This window comes from Apodemus sylvaticus, chromosome 22, assembly GCF_947179515.1.
Source record: "Apodemus sylvaticus chromosome 22, mApoSyl1.1, whole genome shotgun sequence".
NCBI classification, from domain to species: domain Eukaryota; kingdom Metazoa; phylum Chordata; class Mammalia; order Rodentia; family Muridae; genus Apodemus; species Apodemus sylvaticus.
Genome location: NC_067493.1, coordinates 51004459 through 51030126, shown reverse-complemented (window position 1 = coordinate 51030126; position 25668 = coordinate 51004459). Strand labels below are relative to the sequence as shown.

The following is a 25668-nucleotide window of genomic DNA, read 5'->3' as shown; positions in this document are numbered from 1 at the left end:
GGCTCCCTGACACGAGCACAGCCCCCCAACGGCTCCCATGACAGCTCTGGCAGTGTCCACACTCTCCCTCACAAAGGAGAAGCAGCCTGGCCGCTCTTGTGCCTAAGTTTTAATTGGAGCGACAAATCCACAAGGCCAAGATGTTTCAGGGATGGGATGGTGTTGCTGAGTGTCGCCAGGCACTGGGTAGGCAAGGCCCTACACACCCTACCACGTGCCAATGCACCTGCAACCCTGGTTGTTCCAGGACTCGGCTCTTCCTGGGAAAGCAGTGCCAATCACGTACGCTGTGCCAGGCTTGGGGCTTTGTGATGTGGGCAGATGTCTACAAAGGACCACACCGACCAAACCCAACACCTACTGTGACCCAAGCCTGAAAGGAACCGACGCATCCTGTGGAGTCCAGGACTCCCGGGTCCCGCGTGTCTCCTTACACATGCCCAGGGTGGTGAGCGCCTCCTTAGAGCAGGGAGCAGAGGCAGCTTCCGCCTGCTTCACTAGCTCCTTGCATAGCCATCTCCACAGGGGACGAGGGTAAGGACATGAGCACCGCGAGCATCCAAGGGAGCACGAAACGCTTCTTATCCAGAGCAGATTAGAGTCACCACGCAAACATACCCGAAGCCTGAGGGGTGTGCCTCATCACAGAAAGCATGGGCCCTGTGAGACGGGGTGTCAGTCCGTATGTACACTTTGTAGGGAGAAATGAAGCTACACACCAGGGCACAGGTCTTTAAAGCAAAAGCACTACAGTGTCTTCAATGGAGGTGCAGGTAAAGAGTGGTCAGAGTTCTCACAGCCTGTAGGTCTGACGCCGTGAGCCAGGAACGCCAGGCACCTATCTCATTACCCTTTCCTGTGACCAGCCGACTTCTGCTTCAGCCCCACTTAGAGAAGCAGCTCCGAGTGGGCTGGCTGAAGGTCCCTAAGCCAGACCATGGAAACAAATGGCAGTTGCAGGAGTCTAACTAAAGGCAGCAGGGAACAGGCAGAGCCTTTACTGTGGGTACACCGTCAGGATGCACTTACTTGTTATATGTAGCCCCAGAGTACAGCAACCTCTGTGCACTGCACACTCCGTCATGCTGTCCCTGACGACCCACAGAGCGGTGTGGCTCTTGATTCTCCCACAGCCCTGAATACACTCCTAAGTCTCAACTGCCACCTGCGCTTAGATACCAGGAAGCTGAACCGAAAGCCATCTGAAATGGTTTCCCCATGCTGCATAGAGACCAGCTGGGAAGCAGGCCACCCTAGCCCCTGGAGAGCCTCTTCCTGATCTCTGTCCAAATTGGCTATTCCCAGGAGCCAGCACAGTCTGTGTGCAGGACTCCACTGTGCCTGCAGTTCATCTGACCCGAAAAAATGCTACAAGGTGAGACTACCACTTTTCTCACTTCCTAGAAAGATTGGAGCTGACAGAGGACACATCTCTCACCCAGCTAGGAGGTTCTGGAAGTCGACTTCACTGGAAGACGGCCATCAATGTTCCGGCCCTTTAAACCTCTACTCCAGGACACCCCAATGCAGTCCCAGCAGGTGTGTCACTGATCACTAGCTCTCCTCCTATGGGTGCCACCCTAGACATGTTGGGACCTCTGCGCCATGTCTAACCACCTGGGCCACTTCCCAGCTGTTGTGGGCTACAGTGCTGGTTAGCAACAGGATCAGAATGTCAGCTGTGGGTTGCTGTGTCGAGGTCACGGGCAGGACTACAAGGCTAAAGCTGAGGCCTATGCTTCTGGAAGGACATGAGGAGATAAGAAGGGAGAGGGAAAGGAGGCATCTGCTAATCCTGGGCAGGAAGGAAGACCACAGTCAAGAGGTGAACACCTCTTGGCAGGGTACAGAGACTCACCATGTAGGGGCAGATAGAGAGTTGGAAGCTATGGTGGTATCTGACTTCTGAGGACTTTGAAAGCCAGGCTATAGGCAGGCAGTAGGGCCTCACCCACATGCTTGGCATGGGCCAATTTTCTAATCTAAATGGAAATAGTTGGTGTATGAATGTGCACCAAAGAGTGCAAGGTCTGCAGGGGCGTATGTGTGTGCCAGGAAGTGCAGGAGTATGGGTAAGGGGAAGGGAGGGGAGGGGCAGGGTACATGGGGGTGTGGATGTGGCAGGGAGTGCAGGAGTGTGGATAAGGGGAGGAGTGGGATACTGGGGTGTGTGGATGTGGCAGGGAGTACAGAGTGCAAGGATATAGCTCTGGGGGAGTTTTCAGTGTGTACTTCAAATCTCCTGTGACAAGGTGTATGCACTCCCAACCCAAGGAAATGAGGAAGTGGAACCCCAGCCCACTGAAGGAACAGGAACTCCGGTCAGTGCCTCAGCCTAGACTCTCACAGGGACCTGGGATTAGGTAGAGCAAGTCGGCCCTTGTCAGTGCACTATGTATGGTGAGCAGGAAAGCGGTGGCTAGGAGCCAGGTCTTACCTCTTACGGCTAGCCTTCAGGACCCACAGTCTCACTTTAACACTCAGCAAACCTCATGATGCTGCCCAAGTCCTGCAATTTGGCAAGAGAGTGCTCAAGTGTGAGCTGAGCTAGTTTTCCTCTGCCTAGTTGCAAGGGTTCATTGTTGAGGGAATGCTATAAGGAGTCTGGCATCCACAGAAGTACACACCCAACTCAGTAACTGATGTTAGAGCTGACTCCACCCTCTAATCCAGGACTCACAGAAGACAGATGCACGGGCTACATTAATAAAGCTCAGTCTTCTAGGGACGGGGAAGAGCAGAAGTCCTCTACTCTAACTGCTGGGTGTTATCTGAATACAGTAAACATCTGAAATAGTGGGAGACTGAGCCCACAGCGGCCATGTGCTGAGCTCACTCTCCCCCTCTCCCTCCCTGCTTAGCCTGTCAGCCTCAACTGTCTGGACAGCTCACCCCACGACCACTGTTGTCACGCCTGGAAGGAGGCAAATATTTTTACCAGGCCCCTCAAATCCTGAAAAACATGTTGGCTTTTAACACTGACAAACCTATCTGCTGTCTGGGCAATATTTACCCTGAGACTCATCTGGCACAGAGAAATCAAAGCACCCCATCTGTGCTGGGGAAATAATCCCAACAGTCAACTCCAAGTTCAGGCTCCCACGGGTGTAGGATGGGGAACCAGGACAGGAATTCCACACATAACTAGGGAAGCCACTGGAAAAATTAGACCCTAAATTAAAACCTAATCTTAATTCAAAAGCCTAATAAAGTACAGTGGGCATCATATGTGTCAATATAATGCTTTATAAATTTGGTCAATGTCTTCAGAATACTGGTAAATTAATTTAAAAATATGGAAATTACAAACATCAGTGGCACACAAAACCATGCAAGGGTGTGTGCAAAAAGAAGCTATCCGAGGTGTGGTGCCGGCCCTGCCAGCATAACTTCAGTGACTCAGCACCCACATCAGCTCCCACATCAGCTCCCACATCAGCTCCCACACCAGCACCCACACCAGCACCCACACCAGCACCCACACCAGCTCCCACATCAGCTCCCACATCAGCTCCCACATCAACACCCACATCAGCTCCCACATCAGCACCCACACCAGCTCCCACATCAGCACCCACACCAGCACCCACACCAGCACCCACACCAGCACCCACACCAGCACCCACATCAGCACCCACACCAGCACCCACACCAGCACCCACACCAGCTCCCACATCAGCACCCACACCAGCTCCCACATCAGCTCCCACATCAGCTCCCACACCAGCACCCACATCAGCTCCCACATCAGCACCCACATCAGCTCCCACATCAGCTCCCACACCAGCACCCACACCAGCACCCACACCAGCACCCACACCAGCACCCACACCAGCACCCACATCAGCTCCTACATCAGCACCCACATCAACACCCACATCAGCACCCACATCAACTCCCACATCAGCTCCCACATCAGCTCCCACATCAGCACCCACATCAGCTCCCACATCAACACCCACACCAGCACCCACATCAGCTCCCACATCAGCACCCACACCAGCACTCACACCAGCTCCCACACCAGCACCCACACCAGCACTCACACCAGCTCCCACACCAGCACCCACATCAGCTCCCACATCAACACCCACATCAGCTCCCACATCAACACCCACATCAGCTCCCACACCAGCACCCACATCAGCTCCCACATCAGCACCCACACCAGCACCCACATCAGCTCCCACACCAGCACCCACACCAGTACTCACACCAGCTCCCACACCAGCACCCACATCAGCTCCCACACCTGCACCCATACCAGCTCCCACACCAGCACCCACATCAGCACCCACATCAGCTCCCACACCAGCACCCATACCAGCTCCCACACCAGCACCCACATCAGCACCCACATCAGCTCCCACACCAGCACCCACACCAGCACCCACATCAGCACCCACATCAGCTCCCACACTCAAAGGCCTCCTTCAAAACCAGGCTCAGGAAAAGAAACTAACCTGGGCTCCCACACCTCCCAGAGATCACTAGACTCCAGCTCTCTCCATAGGCCTGTTGTCTCTGCCTGCACAACTCCAACTTCTCCCCAATACTAGTGGGCACAGGAGCACCAGACGTTATCAAGCATCACCCTAATTTCTGGACTGGAATATCAAGGCAAATAACATTATAGGTTTATGACTCTGAGAGCCCTGTTCAGCCCACTGGTCAACCTTCTACCACGTCACTTCACCATTCCAGGAACCACAGATCCTAAATCACACTTATTCCCCAACAAGTAACAAGAATAGCTTCCACAGAACCCTTCATGCTGCATGGCCTTAGAGGCCCTCAGTTCTGAGTCTTCAGAGGCTGCTGAGCTGAGGGGCACTGACAGTCCCAAGCGACCTTGGGGCTCGGTGGAGACGTGTCAAGGTTCCCACTAAAGGTCAGCAGTGCTCCACTCATCCTTCCCTATTAATAATACCAACAAGATCAGGGATTAACATTAAGAGTAACACCTGCACAAAACTACCTGGAATCTTCATGTCTCATTTCTTCCGGCTATCTTTTAGATGTTGAGCACTCTGGGGTTCCCAGAGTTCACTGTGTCCACTCCCCACCCCCACCCCGAGAGAGCACCTCTGCATTCCTGGTCACTATCACAGAGCACGGGCTGAGCGGGACAGGGAAGCCTGTTTGACTCCTCGCTTTCTAGGACCGGTGGGATCCTGCTCACTGATGTGGTAGAATGTAACGGTGCCGGTCCTCTTCCTTCCACAACACTAGTCTCCAGGAGCTAGCCATCATGCCAACAAAGGAAGTAAGACAGTTTCGGAGAGCATGTGAAAATGTTTTACAAAATTTCAATTTCTGCTTGCTTGTCTTGCATGTGAAGGATCATGTCTTGATTCTCAGAAACAGAAACCTCAACAGAAGAAAGGATGGCTCTCTGATTCTGGCAGACACAGCAGAAGGCAGCCCTCTGCAGCACACACTGACCCAAGCTTGGCTCCAGACAGACGCTCACCTTGTGGCCAGTGCAGGCAGCCAATCCCAAGTCTCTTCCTGGCTGTACATGGGCAGGCATTCACTCAGAGACCCGGGTAATCATTTTCCAGCCTGATGTAAGCTGCTGCAGCCCGCGCCAGCCTCCCTCCCAGCCCAATGCACTCCAGCCTGCGATGACTTCACCCCTTGCCCTGATTAGGATGCACTCCGTGTGCTGCTTAATACAATCTGCCATCAAATGCCAAGAGCTTCAGAACTAACTGGGAAATGTGTCCAGCTCCACGGAGCGATGCTGAGAGCACTAAGGGGGGCTCCGGCTCCCTTTATGAGACACGAGGCTCACCGACAGCATGGGGTTCGCCCGTGGCAGCTCTGCCTCTAGCCATCCACCCTGAGAGCACATTGAAGCAGCAAAGAGATTAATAAACTGCTATAAATGGTTACAGAAACAAAAGCACTCCTGATGGATGTGAACTATGAGACAAAAAAACAAACTTTAGGAGGCTGCTGGAGCATCAGGGCCATGTTGAGGGCTGTGTGGATGCACCACACTGTGAAGTGACATGGTCAAGTCACTTCGGTCTCTTCCACTGTCAGCTGCCATCCAGTGACATTTATACTCAAGTCTGAGAGCCCAAGAATGGACATCAGGGACTCAGAATTCTCTTTTGCCATGTTCAAGACCTCCAAGCAGCCCCTCTTGCTGGGACACTCCACCCCTGCCCCGCCACCCCTGCCCTGCAATGAGCATGGCCCTCAGAGACAGCAGACGCCCTCGGTTGCTCAGCACTACTCGCCAAACCTACAAGTCACAGTCGGTCTCTCATTGCCTAAGAGAGGCCAGGCAAGTGCTCCGCAGGCCTGTGGACCCAGGAGTGCCCAGCAGTGGGGAGGCGCCCAGCAGCAAGCTCACCACTCTGCACCACAACACTGGCCTCAGTGCTGCCAGCTCCACCCTGCCCCACCCTGCCCCACCCCATGCTGGGGTAGAAGTAGAGACAAAGTAGGAATGGAACAGTGAAGTCAGGCAGAGCCCACCTCCTTCCTAGCTGCAAAGCCTAGAGAAGAGGCACCCAGGAAGTCGAGTGGGTGCTGTCACCCCACAAAAGTACCCGCAGTGCAGCAGGACTCTCAGTGTCATGAAGGACACACTGGTTTGACCCAGCGAGTTCTCAAAGAGGCCACACTCTTGCAGAGTGGGCTTTGGAATGGTAAGGCATGCACACAGTGCAGTGGGCAGAATGGTGAGCTCTAAACCCCAAGCAAACAAAAGCAGGGAGCTCCGTGACATGTCTTACAAAGCTGCCCCATCAGGCAGAGACGAGGCGCACACAGTGCTGCGGAGTGCTCTGGCACCTAGGCACGTTTGTCTTCCTGAGGTGGGGTCCCCAGGAGAGCCCCAAATGGCTTGAGCTCCCTATGTAGACCAGGCTAGCCTTCCAGACAGATATCTGCTTGCCTCTGCTCCACAGTGCTGGGACGAAAGGCAAGAGCCACCACACTCGGCTCCATCCACACTTTAGAGAGAGGAGGCGCAGCGTGGCTCCAATCACACTTTACAGAGACAGGGCCCATTTCACAAGGATGCACAGAAATGGGCAACAGCACCTTGGCTCCAAAACCCAGTGCTGGGCAGCAGCTGACAGGCTCTGGGAGGAAGCTACTGGCCTACACCTCCCATATCTGAAGTCCTCAATCAGGAACAATCTTTACAGAGTCAGAATAAAAGTACTCCAGGGGCTGGAGCAGGGGCTCAGGTTCAAAGTACTGGCTGTTCTGCCAAGGACCTGGATTCAGTTCCTAGAGCCCACTTGGTGGTTTACAGCCATCTGGAACTCCCATTCCAGGAGTTCAATGCCCTCTTCTGGCCTCTGCAGGTACTGCATGCTTAGGGTCCAAATATACATGCAGACAAAATACCCATACATATAAGAAGTGTTTAAAAAATCTGTTTTAATCTCCGGGCAGTGGTGGCGCACGCCTGTAATCCCAGCACTCTGGAAGGCAGAGGCAGGCGGATTTCTGAGTTTGAGGCCAGCCTGGTCTGCAGAGTGAGTTCCAGGACAGCCAGGGCTACACAGAGAAACCTTGTCCCCAAAAAACCAAAACCCCCCAAAAAAAATCTGTTTTAAAGTAAAGTCAAACATATAAATTAGACGTTTTTTCATCGACTTTGTATAGCCAAAGAAAATGTGATAAATGCTGTGTGACCGCCTGCCCTGCCCTGCCCTCCAAATCAAACCTGCAACAATGGTTCCATTGGAGTCCTTCCAGCCTGCACCAGAGGGCAGCCCTGCTCCCAAGCTCTGACAGACATGCTTGTAAATGGCTTATTAACCGACGTTAGTCGCTTGACAGGACCAGTGTGGAGAAACCTATGTGTGATGATGTCTAACATGCCAATGCCAGCACACACTGATGTGGTAAGTAGCTGCAATGCCCACATGACCTGCCAGTGAGCGGATGAAGGGTGGTCGCCACAACACTATTATTCTATACTCACATGGCTGGGGGCCTACACCACCAGTGTGGTCAGCATATGGTACAGACATTGTCCAGACCAGGAAGAGCACCCTCGATTCTCCAACAGGCTATGGAGAGTTAAGCTCCCAACTAAAATTCATCTCAGTATTTGGACTTCAGTGGGCTTTTCTCATGGCTGACCAAAGAGTGGACTGTAGTTAAGCCCTGGTCCTATATCAGGTACAAATGAAGACAGATCAAACTCTGTTCTCATAAAAATCTGAGTCCTAGCTGTAGAGGCCAGTGGCACAGACATAAATTCCCTGTGTGTGCACATCCAGGCAAACCTGCTGCTAGGTGGCTCACTGCAGCCTAATGAGCAGCACAGGTGCTTTCAGTGCCACGCTGAATGCACACAGCCAATTCAGAGTTCCCAAGCAGAGTCACTGGACCTCAGTATGTGGCTTAACGGACATGGACCAGCAACTGTGACTGGCATGAGGCTGCTCTGAGAAAGCAGAAGACACAGTGAAGACGAAGGCTCTCTTGGTCCCCGTCTGCCTCCCTCCTCAGATGGGTAGCACTCCTGACTACACAAGGAGCTCTCCAAGTTGCAGTGTGCGTTGTAGCACTGCCTGAGATAGCCTGAACAGTGACGGTGGCTCACACACGCCCACCAGTGAGAACACTGGCTACAGTCATGAGCTCTAAGCACAAGCTGGAACTCTAGGGCAGGGAGCTGGGGACACAGGAGATGAAATACTGCCTAAGGTACATTGCTAGGAAAACACTAGGCATGGAACAGGTCACATACCATGACCCCACGTATGCAAAGCTCTGTCCTTAGTCTAAAGATGCGTCTATGTATGTATGTTGTCTACGTGGCCACCTGTGTGCAGTGAGGAGGAACCCCATCTTGTGCTCCACCTCACTGCTTGGATTGTGCTGCCATGCTCAGACACTGCCCTGACCTAACTGAAAACAGCATCCAGAGTGTTAACATACTGCTGTGTGTGTGTGTGTGTGTGTGTGTGCATGCGCAAGCACACACATGGCTCCTCCCAGCACATCATGAGTTCAAGGCCAGTTCGGGATATGTGAGACCCTATTTCAAACAACCAAACCAAACCAAACCAAACCAAACCAAACCAAACCAAACCAGAACGTGCTTAATTTTTCAGCTGCCCTATAAAACAAATCCACACTCTTCCTTGCTAATGCACACAAGCCACTGTTTCCATACCTTGTTCCCTTCATACACCCATCCCAGACTCTTCACTCCAAAGGCGACCTGGCTGGCTGAGACATCCAGACATGTGGCAGGCTGGCCGTAGACATAATGAAGGGTTCTGGCTGAGTCATGGGCCTTCAGCAGGTACACCAGGTCCCCGGCCGTGGCTATGGCCACAGGATACCTCCCAGTATTCGGAACTATTTCAAGGTAGTCAACCTGCAGAGAGAAGAGCTGTTTAATGCCTGCAGCCTTCTTGACTTGGTTGGTACAGTCAACAAACAGTTGAGCACAGGGACCATTTACAGGGTGGACATGACCCCTGCCCAATGAAAGATGCCTTGAGCAGTGAGAGCAAAGTGCACTCTGGGAAGAGAAGCCATGTCAGGGGGACACCACCTTCTACCTAACTCAGCCCGAGGCTCAGGCAGCACATGGACACAGCTGGAAGAGAGTGTCCCTCTATCGGTGCTTACAGACACCTGCGTGGCAAAGGCTTGTGCATGGTGCTCACGAAGGGCCACTCCTGTCAATGTGCAGATATAACACAGCCAAGCCACCACAGGAGAAAACCTGAAGTCTTCCTATGGTCCAGATGGGATCATTGGGAGGCACTGGGGCTGGGGAAGCGGAGTCCCAGTGGGCTAGCCCCTCAAGGGGGAGTCAGGCTGTGAGACGGAAAGGCACCTTCCAGCTGTTGCTCTTCCCAGGTCTTTTAACTTCTGACTCTGGCACTGCTTAGGGCTGACTTTACAAACACACTGTGCTGTTTTAGAAGCTCGAGTTCTGCAGGCTACCCCAGGGAGCAGAGCACATGCGAACATCCGATGTCTCTGCTAATCCTGGGCCCAAACCGTGCTGAGCAGCCCAGCGTCTGGGGCTGTGGGTTCATCACCAAGGCCAGCTGCTCCAAGCTAACACTGCAGACCCGGGAACACTGCCACGGTTATTCAGGAAGCAGCTAGAGAACAAATATGGTCCGGCTTCATGGGCCAGGGGGGCCTGATCCAGGGAGGCACAGCACACACTGTGGTAACTCGGCACCCAGCCTGGAAAATAATGCTGAGAGCTGACCTGCCGCAGAAGGCCGCTCGCTCCTGTCTCTATAGAAACTCACGTCTTCCTTTCCTAAAACACCTTCTGGTTGCCCACTTAACTTCATCCTCCAACTGGGACGTGGCAGGCCAAGAGGCTCAGGCTGGCGGTGGCACTCACTCACTGGGAGGTGCAAACGACCTCGAAAGCTTCCAGTCAGCCCCAGGATGGCACCCGACTGCCAAGGCAGGATTTACACTTCATGAGGGGTTCTCAGCTTGTGAAACTGTGGCTGGTCCACAGAACAAATGGAAGCCCTGCACCCCAGGTCTCTCTCACAGCTGACAGACAGTGTCAGGTCGAGCTGATCTGAAGCAGCAAGCTTAGGGAGATGACGCAGTGAGCCCAGGTGTTTGGTGCTTGGTATTCAAATCTAAAGATCCCACAGGGAAAGGGAGAGGGGACAGGTTCCAAGTCCCCAAATCTCCTTGCTCAGGGCTAGCTCTTCTGCTCCCCCTGCTCATGCCAAAATGATGTGTGTTCAAGTTAAATACAAATCTGGCACAGACAGATGAATGCTGCTCTATCACCAAAGCAGCTCTGCTTGGTGGACAAGACTGGGGACAACTGACCTGTCAGCCCTGAGCAAGGCCTCCCTCCCGAGCTGCTCAGCTTTCTGCGGTATCCTGGAGCCAAGCTCCCCATCCACACTGGCTTCTGTGAACCTCCTCAAAGGTGGCTCCCAACTCTAGGTGAGGCGACTGTGGGGTGGATGCTTCTGCTGCACACACTGTAGCGTACCACTGCTGGTCACTTAGGTGTTAGGCCAGAAATGAAGCTGGAGCTCCTAGGGAGAGCCCGCCACGCTGGCAGGAAGAAGGCTGGGATCATGGTAAGAACAAACTGGCCCTGAAGCCACCTCAGTGTCTGTATGTGCTGCTGTATTGTGTTGCTTTAGAAGCTAGGGGTGGAGTGATGGCTCAGCAGTTAAGAGCACATACTGCCCCTGACAAACGTCTGGAATTAGATTACCAGCTCACAACCACTTCCAACTCTTGCTCCAGGGGATCCAACACCTCATGAGCATATACCCAAACACAAGAAGAAAAGTGAAGAGGAGGAGGAAGAGGAGGAGGAGGAAGGAGAGGAGGAAGAAGGAGAAGAGGAGGAGGAGGAAGGGGAGGAGGAGGAGAGTAAAATAAGGAGGAGAAGGAAAAGGAGGAGGAAGAGGAGAAGTGAGGCTGGAACCTGGGGCCTCATGCACACTAAGGAAATGTTCTACTATTAAGCTATAGCCTCAGCCCAGCAATTGGATTGAGTCACAACTTAGCTTGGAAAAACAGGAAAGTCAATTCACCACTCTGAGGTGCTCTTGACTTCCTGGGAAATGGAAGTCGGCTGTTGGAAGTTTCATGAACAGAAGCTCTGGGCAGTGTCATTCTGTCTATGTCAGACCCAGGGATCTTCTGAATGCAAACTAACAAGCACAGTAAGAGCTCACCAGTTTCTGAACTTCAAATTCCGAGGCTACATGCCAGTGCCCCTCATCGTTGGGGTATAACATCACAACGTCAAAAGCGGAAGCTGTGGCAATAACGGCCTTTTCCTGGCTCAGCGCAAGGGCTTGTATTCTTGCATCATGCTCAAAACGAAAGATAGGGAACCTCCCGGTTCTCAGGTCCCAAATGTTAAGAATCCCTAGAAGGAGAAACGCAGAGAACAACTGTAAAGCGGGTAGCACAGACACAGAGCAGTCACAGTCGTTCTGTCGTGGCTGTGAGGATGACTGTATGACTCTCCCTCCAGGAGGCCTCGTCCTTCCGCTCTGTACGTGCTCCAAGGCACCACACAGTGGAAACTGCTCCACACTCGGAGCCTCTGGGGGCTTAGCACCACGTGCCTCCTCTTACTCCGTGTTCTCCACTGTAAGAAGAGAAGTTACCCCATTCCACACAGACAGGACTGGCTAACTGCTCATGACTACTCACTCGCTGTGGCAGTGCTGAGCTTGGTAGGGACTGACACACCACTAAAGTCGCTGATCCTCTGCCTGGAGCAGAAGCTGTTTAACACAGTGCGCCCTGGCACACTTGGAGTGTACGGACACAGCTTTCCCTTTCAGTGGAGGACTGACGTGACTGGCATCCTTTTCTCAACAGAACTGGATGCAGCTAACACAGCTCAGTACAAAGCAAGCTCCCACTGACTCGGGCACACAGGGCTCTTTTCTCATATGGCCCCTCTCTGAACACCCCATACTGTCGACCCTCTTCTCCAGTTACAGTCTTATGTGTACGATCAGGCCCGCCAACCCTTGTCAATGGCATTGGTGCAACCACAGTTCCCTCACACCAATTCTGGTGCGCAAGAATTCGGTGCTCTTAGGTCTTCTTGAATTAACTGTCCCTTTCTCTCTGCCCTGTTAGCAGCTTTGCTCTGAAGTCCACTTCCCCACTGACCCAGCACTTTGGCTTTGATTTTTATTAAAACAAGAAGCATTCCCCATCTGTTTGCTTTGCATCTCTATTTTTAACATGGGATTCTTGGAGCCAGGTATGGTGACATTTACCTGTCACCACAGCAATAGGGAGACTGGGGCAGCAGACAGACAGTCTGAGGTCAGTCTGAGCAATACAGCAAGTCCAGGGTGAGCAATAGCTTGTCTCTAAATACATAATACATAAAGTGGATTTCTTGGAGATAACATTTATTTGTCTTGGCTTTAAAATACAAATTGACACTACTCACGTCTTTACATTTCTTTTGTTTCTAATTATGTGTGTGCCTATGTGTACCACATGAGTGCGGGTGCCCATGAGGTCAGACGCCTTGGATGCCCTGAGTTGGAGCTTCTCGTGAGGGCTTGGGAACCAACCTCTGCAAGGGCAGCGAGTGGTCGTGCCTGCTGAGCCGCCCTTCTCATCTTTCTCCAGACCTGGTTTTGATCATGTGCTCCTCCGTTAGGGCTCCTCTGCTGGCTTACTAGCCAACATTCTCCCTGCAAGCACTGGGCAGCTTCTTCAGGGCCTTAAAATACATGCTTAGATGCCGGGCGATGGTGGTGCACGCCTTTAATCACTTAGGCAGAGGCAGGCGGATTTCTGAGTTCGAAGCCAGCCTGGTCTACAGAGTGGGTTCCAGGACAGCCAGAACTACACAGAGAAACCCTGTCTCAAAAAACCAAAAGATAGATGCTTACGTCAGCAGAGCCTAGACCAAGTGCCCTCCTGACCTTCACTGAGTACAAGGAAGCATGCGGTCATTTCCCCTCCTGACCTCTGTCCTACCCAGCACACATGCTTTGCAGTAGTGGTGGGCCAGCATCTTTACAGTACCGTAAGAAGGACAGACACTTCTGTTTCCCCGGTAATCATCACCTCTGCTCACCAACGTCACCTTCACCAACATCAGAAACCAGAAGCTTTGCTAAGAACAAAAGGCAGCAGCTGTGCACCTGTGACAGTGTCTGCTCAGCCTTCACTCTGTCCCCAATCCTAGTCCGCACAGGGACGGAATGCTTAAGGGAGAGACTGACAGACACCAGACCAAACCATTTCTCAGTGAACACAGCTCCGTCACAGTACTTTTTGACCTGAGAACTGCAGACTTGAGGAGTCGGCACCTCTGTTAGGACAATGTTTCATGCTATAGCAGGAGGTTAGCATCCAGAAGAAAAAAACATCAATAAAGTCATCCTGAGCAAGTGCTTCCCGAGCGCTGCGCAGCACCACGGAGCCCTGTTGGCACCATGCTTAGGGTGATATAACACAGGAAGTTCCTTACTGCATGGACTGGATTTCTGATGGCACCAACAAGACTTCATTCTTCACCAATGAAGACTTAACTGTCAACCTGATACTGCCTAGAGTCACCTGTGAGTGAATTCAGGAATTCAGGAATAGCACAGAGGGTGTGATGGGAGCAGGGCGTGGCTGTTTTGATTGTTGGCCCAGCCCACTGTGGGCAGCACCACTCCCTGGCAGGCAGCCCTAGGCTGCGTACAGTGAGCCAGGAAGCACATCTGCCCTGCCCAAGCTCTGGGACGGGGAACTGTGACCCAAGCAAGCCCTTTCCTCTGCCCTAAGTTGCTTCTGGCCAGTATTTTGTCCCAGCAACAGAAAGGAAGCCATAAACTTTGTTCAGACCATACACCCCCCACCCCCCAGTCTGTCCATCTGTCCTCACATCCTGGCAAGAAGCAGCTGACCTTTTCAGCTGGTCCACGTTCACCACATGACTATTAAGGGAGATGCCAGCAACAACTATCAGAACCAAAGCAATTTAGCTCTCAAACATACAATATTTAAAAATCTGATGTGGATGCAAGGTGGACTTGGCTTCTGGCATTGAGTGCCCTATAGAGGCAGGCTGTGTGTTGGGCTCCTGCACTCTCCCCACAGTGGGTGTAGAGGGAGTCGTGCTATTAGCTGAACCTGACTAACACAAATCCTGTTTCAGTAACAATTGTTCAGTTGTAAGAAAAAGGCTGCAGTGGAGCAACACAGAAGGGAAACTGACTAGAAAGGCACTGGCATGTCACACGGGCCAAGGACAGGACAAACTGACAAGGGATTGGAACCAGGTACCCAGGCAACCCTAGAGATCAAGGCCACTTGTGCATGCCACAGATCTCACCGCTAATCTCTACAACTGCTTCCTCCTTCCCGTCTCTGCTATGCAGCTTCCTCTAAAGGAGCCAACTCCATCCCACAAGGGCTTCTAACCAAGGCACACAGCAAAATGTGAGCCCAGGTCCATGAACAGGGTCCCCATCCCTGGTCTGACCAGCCAATGCAAAGACAAGTTCAAGTTCTGTGAGCCTGTCCACCCCTCCGTGCTTGGAAGAGACCTTAGGGTGAGGAGGCACCCAAAAGGTGCTTCCCCCCACATTCAGCGGCATCTCAGGCCCCACACGAGGGTACCAAAGGCAGCAGGGGGCCTTCCCCAACACCAGCTTACTCAGCAGAAACGTGAAAGGGTGCAGACAAAGAAACTCTGTCTTTCGAAGCCCCCCAAGTAGGCAGGGGCGGGGCCTGGCAGCATCGCTGGCTCCCTGCTCGGTGCCTCCACCTTGATGAGCAGCAGCCGGGCTACTGGCACTCAGCACTTGCCCTGGACCAGGAAGTCATTAGCAGTGACATGAGTGACGAGGGCCAGGCTTTGGAGGAGACATAAAGGCTGCGAAGCAGCTGCGGACGGGCACCCATGCCAGTGTGCGGCACGTCCCTCCTGCCCCCAGAGGCTGCCAGCCAGAGTGTGGTAATGAAACTGCACATAGTAGAAATGGGATCTAAATGAGTTTACGCTGATTTATGTTAGCTTTTGTAAAGATTACTCGTATCTGGAAAGTGCTACCTACCACTGTGCAATAGCAATGACAGTCCTTAAGAAGTCTGCCTAATGGTGCTCGCGCACAATATTTATATTCCTCGGCATGGGAACAAGGACTATAATGGATACCATTTTTGTTTTATTAGGGATGCATATTTAAATTAATCTGCTATTTGCCTAAACAATTAGCTGCTTCTGTTTGTGTGCACAAAGCCAAAACTGCAATTAGGCTTCCATCAAAAAAATAAGTCCCAACTAAAACTGTCCCCGAGGGGCCTTGGGAGCTCAGGGCAGAGCTTCCCCAATTACTTCTCAGCACAATGGTAATTACCTTAACTGCCTGAAAGGTAAATAACCACTCAACTGGTTTTGGAAGCACACACTGGCCTTGCCCCTCCCCTCTGATCTGCTCCCCGTACCTGTGGTTTAAAACAGGCTACAGTTTAGTCAGCTCACACTGGATCCTTCAGCACCGAGTCTGCTGTGGCCTCTGGAGCCTGCCCTCTGAAGCCTGCCCTCTGAGGACACCTCCTCTGTGAGCTGCAGCCTCCTGACTTCCATGGTTAACACCTGAAGCTCCCTGACAGCTAAACAGGCAGGATCAATTAGCGGTGTTCAGAGACAGGGATGAAGCTGATTATTTATATAGACAGCTGCTATGCCTGGTTCCCTCTATGGAAATAAAGGCTTTTCTCCAATCAGTTAAGAAGAATGCAGGAGCTCGACACCGGAAAAACATTTTAACAGAAATGTAAAACGCACCCAGAGCAGTCACTAAACATGAGCATGCACCCCTTCATCAACCGTACACAGCACACACAGCTCAGACTGGACACACATGCATCAAGTCAGAGGGTGAATGCTGGCTCATCAGCACGCGCGCGCGCGCACACACACACACACACACACACACACACACACACTGTCACTGTGTCTCTCTCCCTTGTGTGACGAGATCTCTCAGTGAATCCGGAACTCACTGCTCTGGCTAGGCTCCTGCCCCTGGGGCTGGGGTCACAGCACGTGTGAGAACTACTTGTTCTCACAAGCGAGCCCTTTGTCCACTGAGTCATCTCCCAGATCAGGATCCTATCAGTGCATGCAAGAGTCCTGAGGGCTGTGTGTCAGGTAAGTCTTGACAGAAAAAGGGTGGAATGAAGGAGACTTCTCCCCTAAGGCTGGTGCTGCTGCCTCCGAGGAAAAACCAAGAGTAGGAAATAGTCAGATTGGTGCATTTTTGATTAGATTCTGAATGGGCTCAGGGACCAAGGTTAGGACAAAGGAGCAGAGGCTGAAGCTGGGGTGACCAGGGCAGCAGATGCTCAAAGAGGGAGGAAGGAAAGATGGATTCCTACGAGCTCTGGAGACCGAAGCCCAGGGGAGGCCAGACCAGAGAGACCCTGGGAAGGCCCATGAGGTCCAAGGCATCCAGGAGAGCTTCAGACGCTGGCCAGGGTGGATGGTGGGTGCATAGTACCACCCGAGACACACATGCTTCCTGTCATTCCAACTTCACAACACTTCAAGTCTTTTCACATGCAATGCTATGTAAACACACACACACACACACCTTGTTGCTGGAGGCCAGCTCCAGCAGTGTGTTCTGGCTCCAAGGAGGAGATGTGGGGTTGGTGGCTAATGCAAGGCAGGCACACCTAATTACACACTTGGTGGGGGAAGCAACACTCCAACAACTTCCCCCACAGCAAAATCTCTCTCTCATGCAGGCTGAAAACTGCAATGTGGTTACATTCTGTTTTTCTTTAAGTGAATGATTATAATAAGTAAAAAATGAAAAACAAAACAAACAACCAGCATGCTCCCCAACACCTTATATAATTAAGTGTTTTATCTATTATAGGTGAAAAACAAATTATTCCCAAGGACCCATACACATTCATGTCTAAGCAACTTGTTACAGAGTAACATGGTGTTAGCAAGCAAGGTATTCTTCTCAGCCAGTTCCCTTACTGGAAGGGTACATTTTGCAGTTACAAAGAAAAAAAAAATCAATCAATTTTCTTATTTATCTTAAAAAGTAATCTTGTTTTTTAAAAAAAAAGTCTTAAAAGAACCACAATGTAAACTTTTATATAAAAAACAATCAGTCATTTCTACTTTAAATCCTCAGGGTGCACACCTATCCATTAATGTTTTTTTTAACTAAATCATATCAAAAAGCAAAGGGCAAAAATAGTACAAGAAATTAATCATCGCCTAGGTCATGAGCCCAGCTTTAGCAAGAAAGGCACGCTGGTTAGTACCAGCCAGGCTGCCACTGTCTTGTTTGTTCCCTGACCTCAAAAAAATCCCTGGCTCAACTACCAAGAGTGTGCTTTTCTGAACTTTAAATTGTTCCCCAAGATTTTCTACAACAAAGCCACTAATAAAAACATCTCAACCTAGCTCTCTTAACCCCCTACATCTCTAAGACCTTTCTGAGGCAGGTAACTGAACCATTATCTGCTCCAGCAGCAGTGCCTGGAAAGCCAATCACTGCTGTGGTAAGTTCCAGTGACTCTGCCCAGTGAGCACTGGGAAGCCCCTCAGAGTGTCCATAGAGTTCAGAGATTAGGAGGGGCCCGGTGACTGGGAGAAACAAGCCCAGAGTGAGGTCCTCAGGACACTGTCCCCAGGGCTCTGCCTGAGGCGCACACACACAATTCACAGGAATGCTGACTGGTGCGCCCCGACAATCTGTTACATACCTTTATGACAATCTGACTAGGGATGAGAATTTTTTCAATCACAATCTACATCGTTTTACAGTGGATATTTCATTCTGGTGGGCAAAATTAAATTAGAAACTCAAATTCTAAAAGATGCATCTATCAGTTCAAGTGAATTTAACTCCGCGGAGTCCAAAACGATCATTCGTTGACGTCCATTCCCACAGGCCAAGGCTCCAGTAAAGGCTGTGGCCTTGCTCCCCCTTCTTTTACAAGACTGCTTATTTCCAACAGGAAACGTGTTCTGTCCCAGTTAGCACAACAGTCAACCTGCCTCAGCCTGGGGCACCAGAGAAGGGAGGCCCCTGGCTGTAGAGCTGGCTCAGTCCGTGGTTAAGAGCACATGTTCTTGTAGAGGACTCGGGTTCAATTCCCAGACCCCATGTGGCAACTCACAACCGTCTGTAACTCCAACCCCAGGGGCTCTGTCTTCTAATCTTAGGCTTCAGCAAACATGTGGTCCACATATATACATACACACATGCAAACCATTCATACATGTAAGAGATATCTAACCAAAAAATGCTAAAGAGGGCAATCTCACCTAAGAATGTCTATGGGGAATGGTCTTGTTTTTGATGTATAAAGAAGGCCCCGCCCACTGTGGGCTGCACCACTCTCTGGGCAGGTGGTCCTAGACTATATGAGAAAGCTAGCTGGGCTTGCGCCTTTGTGTGAACCCTGGTTCCTGCTGCATTTCTCTAGCTATGAGCTCCCGGACTGGTGGTGATGCTGTGTGAGAGAGCAAAGCAGGCTTGTCTCCAGATTCTTGAGTTCCTGCTCTGACTTCCCTGCCTGACAGAATGTGACTGAAGTGTAAGCCCAGTAAACACTTTCTTCCTGAGTTGCTTTCAGTCATGACATAGCTATCCGGAACTCGGAATCCTTTAAGTATGAGAATTACAGGTGGAAAAGTATAATAGATGCACTGACAGTACTGAGGCAGATCCAGGGATACAGGCTCATGACGCTCATCATTTCTATTGTTTGTGTCAATCTTTTAAGAGGACTTGGAGTTTTCGTGTGTGTGTGTGTGTGTGTGTGTGTGTGTGTGTGTGTGTGTCTGCACTTGCACACTAGGGGCCTGCAGGGTCAGATCCTCTGACACTGGAGTCGCAGGTGGGTGTGAGCTGCCATACAGAGGCTGTGTCCTGAGCCTGTGTCCTCTTCACCAGTAAGTCATCTCTCCACCCCCTCACGTACGCCTTTCAGAATACAAGTTTATGCATAATTTCTGATAAAGTAAAAACAGAAGGCCAGGCATGGAGCTGTGTGCCTGTACCTGTAGCACAGGGAGGTGACGTGGAGGTTCAAGGCCCACCTAGGGCTAACAGTGAATCTGAGCCAGGTGGAGCGGATAATGGTGAGTTCACTTCAGCTGGTGTTATTCATGTGCCTCTATGGAAACACGTGACAGAATCTTGTGCTAGAACACCTTACTCCTGTGAGTCTTAACCCTCAGAGTATACACTATCCGCTGCGCTGGATGGAGTTGGCTTGTGCAGGAGACTTTAGTCCTCCGCAGTTTTAGGCCTTACCCTGTGTTTCCACTTCTTAGTGGGATCTTCAATAAATGAGGATTTTTTCAATTCTGATGAAGTTAACACTTTTTCTTTTGTACTCTGTGGGGGTATTTTGTCTAAGGAATCTTTGCCCAGATCAAACGCACGAAGACTTTCTCCAGTTCTTCCAAGTTTTACCTTTAGCACTATAAACTCCTCTGAGCAGCCTGCTGCAGCATTAAGTGGGGACGGCAGGTTGTTGGGGGAGGGTATGGGATACTGTGCACTTCTGTGCTGTCTGCTGAAAAGCCAAGGACTTCACTCAAGTAGCCCAGAACCTTTAGGGCGGGGCAAAGGGAGGAGTGGGGACACCAGCGTCGTGCCCCTGTGGCCCTCCTGTGACCTACAGGTGCACAGGTCCCCTCTGGTGCAAATGACACTGTCTTGATCACTGTGGGCTCTAGTGTGAATCTTGATAAGTATGCCCTTTAGGTTGGAGCTCTCTTTCAGCCCTATGGTGACGTTTCTGTTGTTTTAGCATTAGTGTACCCATTCCCCCCCACACACTCACAGTTTGCCTGGAATCTCTGTCAGTCAAGTGAGCAGGCTACATTTCTCTGTGCATTTCTTTAGTCTCTCAGCATATTCCACAAAATTCATGGCACAGAATGAATTCTTACCATAGTTTGTTGAATAAATCCTCAACTCTACACATTTTCTTGAAAATTATTTTTTCATACATTGTGATATTTTTCCTGCCAGTTCTTCTCTGATCTCTCCTAAGTTCTTATCCATCCACCTTTTCCTTCCCTCATATTGTGATGCAAAAACCACTTTCTAATTGTTTGCTGCTAACCTGAATACAACTGACTTTTATGTACTCTTGCTAGACCCAGGAACTCGTCTAAGCGTACTATATGGGTTTTATACATAATTTACGGATTTTTTACTTCACTTCTTCTGTTTCTAACTCTCATTTTCTTGCAGCACATAGAAGGTCTATGCAGCACCAAGCCACCGTGCAGCATGGTCTAGTTTTTAAGAAGCCACCGCTGTGCATGATCAGTGATGGATTAGCGAATGCTCTTAAGCAAATAGAAAATTTTTTCTGTGTTAGCAAAGGTTTCTTTGTTTTTTTTGTTTTTGTTTTTTTTTTTTGTAACAACCAAGAAAAAAAATACCTTCTACCTATGTTCTACCCCATAATGCTCTCTGCTGTTGTGGTGTGCAAGGCACCTACTCACTCCTAAGGAGACCGATGGACGGAGCGAGTACCTTCATGCCCCTGGACTAGGCAGGGTTCTTTCTGTCCACAGTGCGTCCAGGAGCTCCCTCCGCCGTCTGCTAACCTCATGGCACACACATTCGTTTCCCTTGCCTCGGCCAGTGCTGCCCACGCACTAGTGCAGCTGTGGGCCTGTCACTCTTCTCTAAGGGACAGCACGGTGGGAAACTCACAGCTTTTACGCAGCGTGTTTCATTCAGGTTTTGAGATCCTTGTAACAGAAGGGCTGGAGAATGGCTCAGTGTGTGACGTACCTGCCACACAAGTGTGAGGACATCAGGTACTGTGCACAAGCATGCACATGATGCACATACATGTATGCACACGTGTGTACACACACACACACACACACACACACACTCTTAAGGATAAATTCAGTTCCAAATGCACTATCTTGAGCAGAGACCAAAGTTTTATTTTTATCTTGTTACTCTGAAATAATCTCACACTCACAAGCAGTCCCGTGGCCTCCATCCTCATGCCTCTGTCACTGTCTAATCACACTTTACATAAGACCCACGCAGGGAAGCCTCAGTTCTCAGCTGTCCTCTCCCCAAACCCTGAGGACACGATGTAGCTCAGTGTGTATTTGTTTAGCTCAGTGCACACAAGACCCTGGGTCTGATACCCAGTACAAAAGAAATCAAAACGAAACATGCAGCACAGCAGTGACTATCCTCCAGACACTGTCCTCACTCTTCACAACGCTGGCCTGAGCACCCAGCAGGAAGGGAGGGCATCCCTGAAATATACTAGCCCTCCACTTGGGTTTGCCCCTTACGGCTTCATGACTGCGTGGGGCTGAAGGGCACAGCCTCTTTTCACTGATCTACTCTTTGGGATTAGAGGAAGTTTTGCTTACCACTAGTTGTAGCATCAACTACGTTTTCTCCTGATCTGGTCACTAGTCACCAAACAGTGACTACTTTCCTCCCAGCATCCTCCCTGTGCTCAGGGGCTGGCGGGCACTCCAGCTCACGGTGTCCCCTCGCCTTCTCTTCTCATCCTTTCTTCCATCACAAGGCTGTGGACTCCTGCTCTCTGAGTGGGCCGTCATCTGCCACTGTCCTCCTCATGCTGGTACTCCAACTGGCCAGATCTGAGTGACGGGCCATCGGGCTAGCTCCCATGGTCACTGTATGGGACACCTTCACAATCCCTGACCCACCACATGCCACAGCTGGCCGTCCCTCCCTGCAGCTGGCTCCTGCTGGTAGGAGCACTATCCTCAAGAGCAGGGCGCAAGTCGCCGTCACTGCTGCCGGGCTGCTGACTGTCCAGCCACGACACACTGTTCTGGTCCCATCTTTGCCACTCTGATAAAACACCGATCAAACAGAAAGGCTCGCCCTCAGCTGGCAGCTGCCCACATTAAGGGAGGACAAGGCACACTTTGCTCCCTCCCTCCTCACTGAGAAAGCCAACATGGGAGATAGGCCAGCGTAGGGGCAACAGGGAAGCTCCAAGTGGTCTACTCAGAGTTGTTTCAAAAAACATTTTACATTTATCTTGAGTGATGTATTCAACAACAAAAATTCTGACAGGACGGATGGTTCTCGCTTACCCTGAAGCATCAATGAGCCTTGTCAGTAAGAGGCTGAATTTAGTAGTTCTCAGAGCTCCAGAGGCAGAAAGGAAGGGAAGTGGGTTTCCTAAAATGGTTTTCCAAACTGTTCTCTTCTGCGGAGAATCTGCCTTGGCCCACCACTTTGCTTTGCTGACACTTTAGAAAGGAAAACAGCAGAAAAGAGACAGCAGGAGCAGGTCCTGTGTGCCGCGTCTGTGGGGTGAGCATGGGGTACGAGACAGCCCACATCGCCACACCCAATCAGGGTGGGCACCCTTACAGCTCAGTGTCAGGGAGAGAGGCACATCTGTCACAGCTGGGGACAGGGGGGGTCCTGTCAAGCACCTGTGACCTGCTCACTGAGAGTAAATGATACAGCTGTGTCTGGAGTGACTTTGGAGGTTGATTTACAATGTGTTCTTAACTATCAACACACTTTGAAGAGCAGGTCACTGTTAGCCCTGGAAAATAAAAGGCACACATTATCAAAAGAATCCTCCTCAGAGCCACCTGCAGGCTCCTTGCCCTAGGCACACACAGCAAGCTGGTGCTGAGCTCTTCCCCCCAGGGGCCAAAAAGCCTTCCAAGCAACAGTTTGTTCAGCAGCTCAACACAGTAGTCTTCATAGCCGAAGGCCCTGAGATGGGATGTGCATCGCATTAAATTCAGTGTCTCCGAGGCCTGTCTGGTCTACACAGAGAGCTCCAGGATAGCCTGGACTATATAAAGATACCCTGTCTCAAAAAACAAAAAAGGTCAATGTCTGAAATACTTCTAAACCACTTCAGGTCTGAACTCTGCATTTAAAATGTTAATCCATTTGTGTGTGTATGTATGTGTTGTGTGTACATGTGGTGGTCAGAAGACAGCTTGGACTTGGTTCTCTGTCAGCACATAGCTCTGGGAAGAGTGCAGCCAACAGCATGGCAGCAAACACCTTCCCCGGCAGTCCTTGCACACCTAACTCAGTTTGTTAACTCCCCTGAATAATACGATGGAACCATGAGCACCCCCACCGCATCCCCACTGCTGAACTACAGTCTGCCTGCAGGAGGGCATCCTGTCTTCTAAAAGGATGGTGCCTGGTGGTTTAGTTTTTGCTTTCTGCTGGAAAGGAGTTTTAATTCTGTGGTCTGCCCCTGAGCCTCAGGCAGTTGGGGTGGCAGCAAGGGCTGATTACTCACAGTTTAAGGGAAAAGTGACAAGAAAAAGGCCTTGGGTAGAAAAACACTTCTCCACAATGCATGACCAGAGGTGGCAGGCAGCTCCGACTCACACGAGCATCACAACTATTTTGCTCCATTTCTAAAGCTTCAGCACCGTCAAAGAGAAGGAGGAAGCTGTACACCAGATTTAGACATAGCCGTCTAACACACTGGCAAAACTTATCAGACAACTCACTTTGTCTAAAACATAAGCACCCAGTCTCCATGGCCCACCTCTTCGAGCTGTGGAGCTTGCAGACCTGCTCTCACCTCCTGCTGATCCACTGGGAAATGAAAAATGGTTCCCCAGGATCCGGCCAGATAACGGGGCCTGCGTGTGCATGACAACCACACGAGGTGAGGTGCCACAGGAGGAGATGAGCCGCCTCCCCTGCCTGGTGGCACCAGAGAGCTGCACTGACTCATCAAGGCTGAGTGTTGGTGCCTCAAGGTCTTGTCTCTTCTCTCTACCTCACGCAGACAGGCCAAGAACCTTCCCTTACGGAACAAGCATCTGATCTCATCTCTCACCAAAGACTGAGTTTTGAAAAGAAACTCAAGTGGGGAACGGGTCCCAGCACACTGCCATCCCTAATGTCATGGCTTGAGGCCAAAGGCAGGCAAGCCTGGAGCAGATGGAGTCCTGGCAAGGTCCCTGCTGTCCCTGCACGAGCAGCTGCTCATTACTCAGAACCTTCCCTTGCTTTAGCTAATGCTCCAGGAAAAGCATTTTGATTTGATTCATTTCAGGACGGTAACGTGCAGCACAATTAGTGGTAAAATCAAACTGGAGAGTGGCCAGTGCTGACAATTGGAAACAAGGCACAAGAAATATGAGGCTAGTGGGTTGGAATTCAAAAACCTCACAACTGTGGATAGCCTTGCCAAGGCCCGGCCCCCAGGTGCGTGTGCGGGCCCCTGGGCACAGCTCCAGGAAGGCCTCTCTGAGGAGCTTTCTCCTAGAGCCCTCCTGCCGTGGAGAAGGGCTCAGAGCCTGGAGGCTTCAGGAGTGCACCTAGGCTCACTGGGAAGGTTGGGGCTCATGGCCTCCACAAACTGCACAGGTCCTGTTCTACAGGGGTCTGCCCAAGAAGCCCCAGCCACCGCTCTTGGAATGAAACAGGGAATGTGCACTTGATATCTGGACCTCCTGAGTCAGCTCTTAGGATTGTCAATCTGTCACCCAGGTGAGACTGAGGACAAGACCACCTGGGCTGGGAAGGCCTAGTGCTGGAGGAGAGTCGGCCTGCACACCTATGTGGACAATGTCAAAGCTTTTGAGGCAAATCCTGAACCCTGGAAGGACTGCAGCAGTTTACCTCACAGCGAAGTGGCTACCCCCCAACAGGACCTGGTACCCTAAAGCACCAGCTGTGAGCACCACTGGACAGGTCAGCAGTGCCCTGGGCAGACCTGCCCCATGGTCTAGAGACCACAGGTACTTAAGTCTTCTTCCCACTGATCCACAGAGGACTCAGTATTGAAGAGGACTTAACTGTGACACAACCACAAAAGAAACACAAGGACCACAAGCAGCAGGTGTTCGTAAGAAACTATCACACCGCTCCTCTGGGGAAACAACAACCACATTGCGTGCCATTCCCTATGAATCCACCACAAACCCGACCTGAGACCAGAGGGTCCGCTCGCAGCTGCTGGAGAGCAGAAGAGAGCACAGCATCTGCACGCACCTCCCACTGGAGACCCTTCCTAGAGGAAACGGCTTCCCTGCACACACGAAAGGACACGTGTGCAAAGCTTCTCACTACGATGCTGCTGGGGAGAACAAAGGCACACACACTGCTTTTCGGTGAGCCACAGGTGTGCACAGAAAGGATGATCACATAGGTGTGACAAGGGAGCTTT

At 51.1% G+C, this 25668-nt stretch overlaps 1 protein-coding gene across 1 annotated transcript in view; it reads right to left on the bottom strand.

Annotated features, from left to right (window-relative positions):
- Fbxw8 (F-box and WD repeat domain containing 8) overlaps window positions 1–25668 on the bottom strand; it is a 92253-nt gene that overhangs the window by 22361 nt on the left and 44224 nt on the right. Inside the window, exons 6-7 of the mRNA XM_052167690.1 lie at window positions 11685–11881; window positions 9161–9367 (exon numbers count right to left, since the gene is read on the bottom strand). Of these exons, the coding sequence (XP_052023650.1) occupies window positions 9161–9367; window positions 11685–11881 (404 nt within the window). The remainder of the gene's footprint in view (window positions 1–9160; window positions 9368–11684; window positions 11882–25668) is intronic.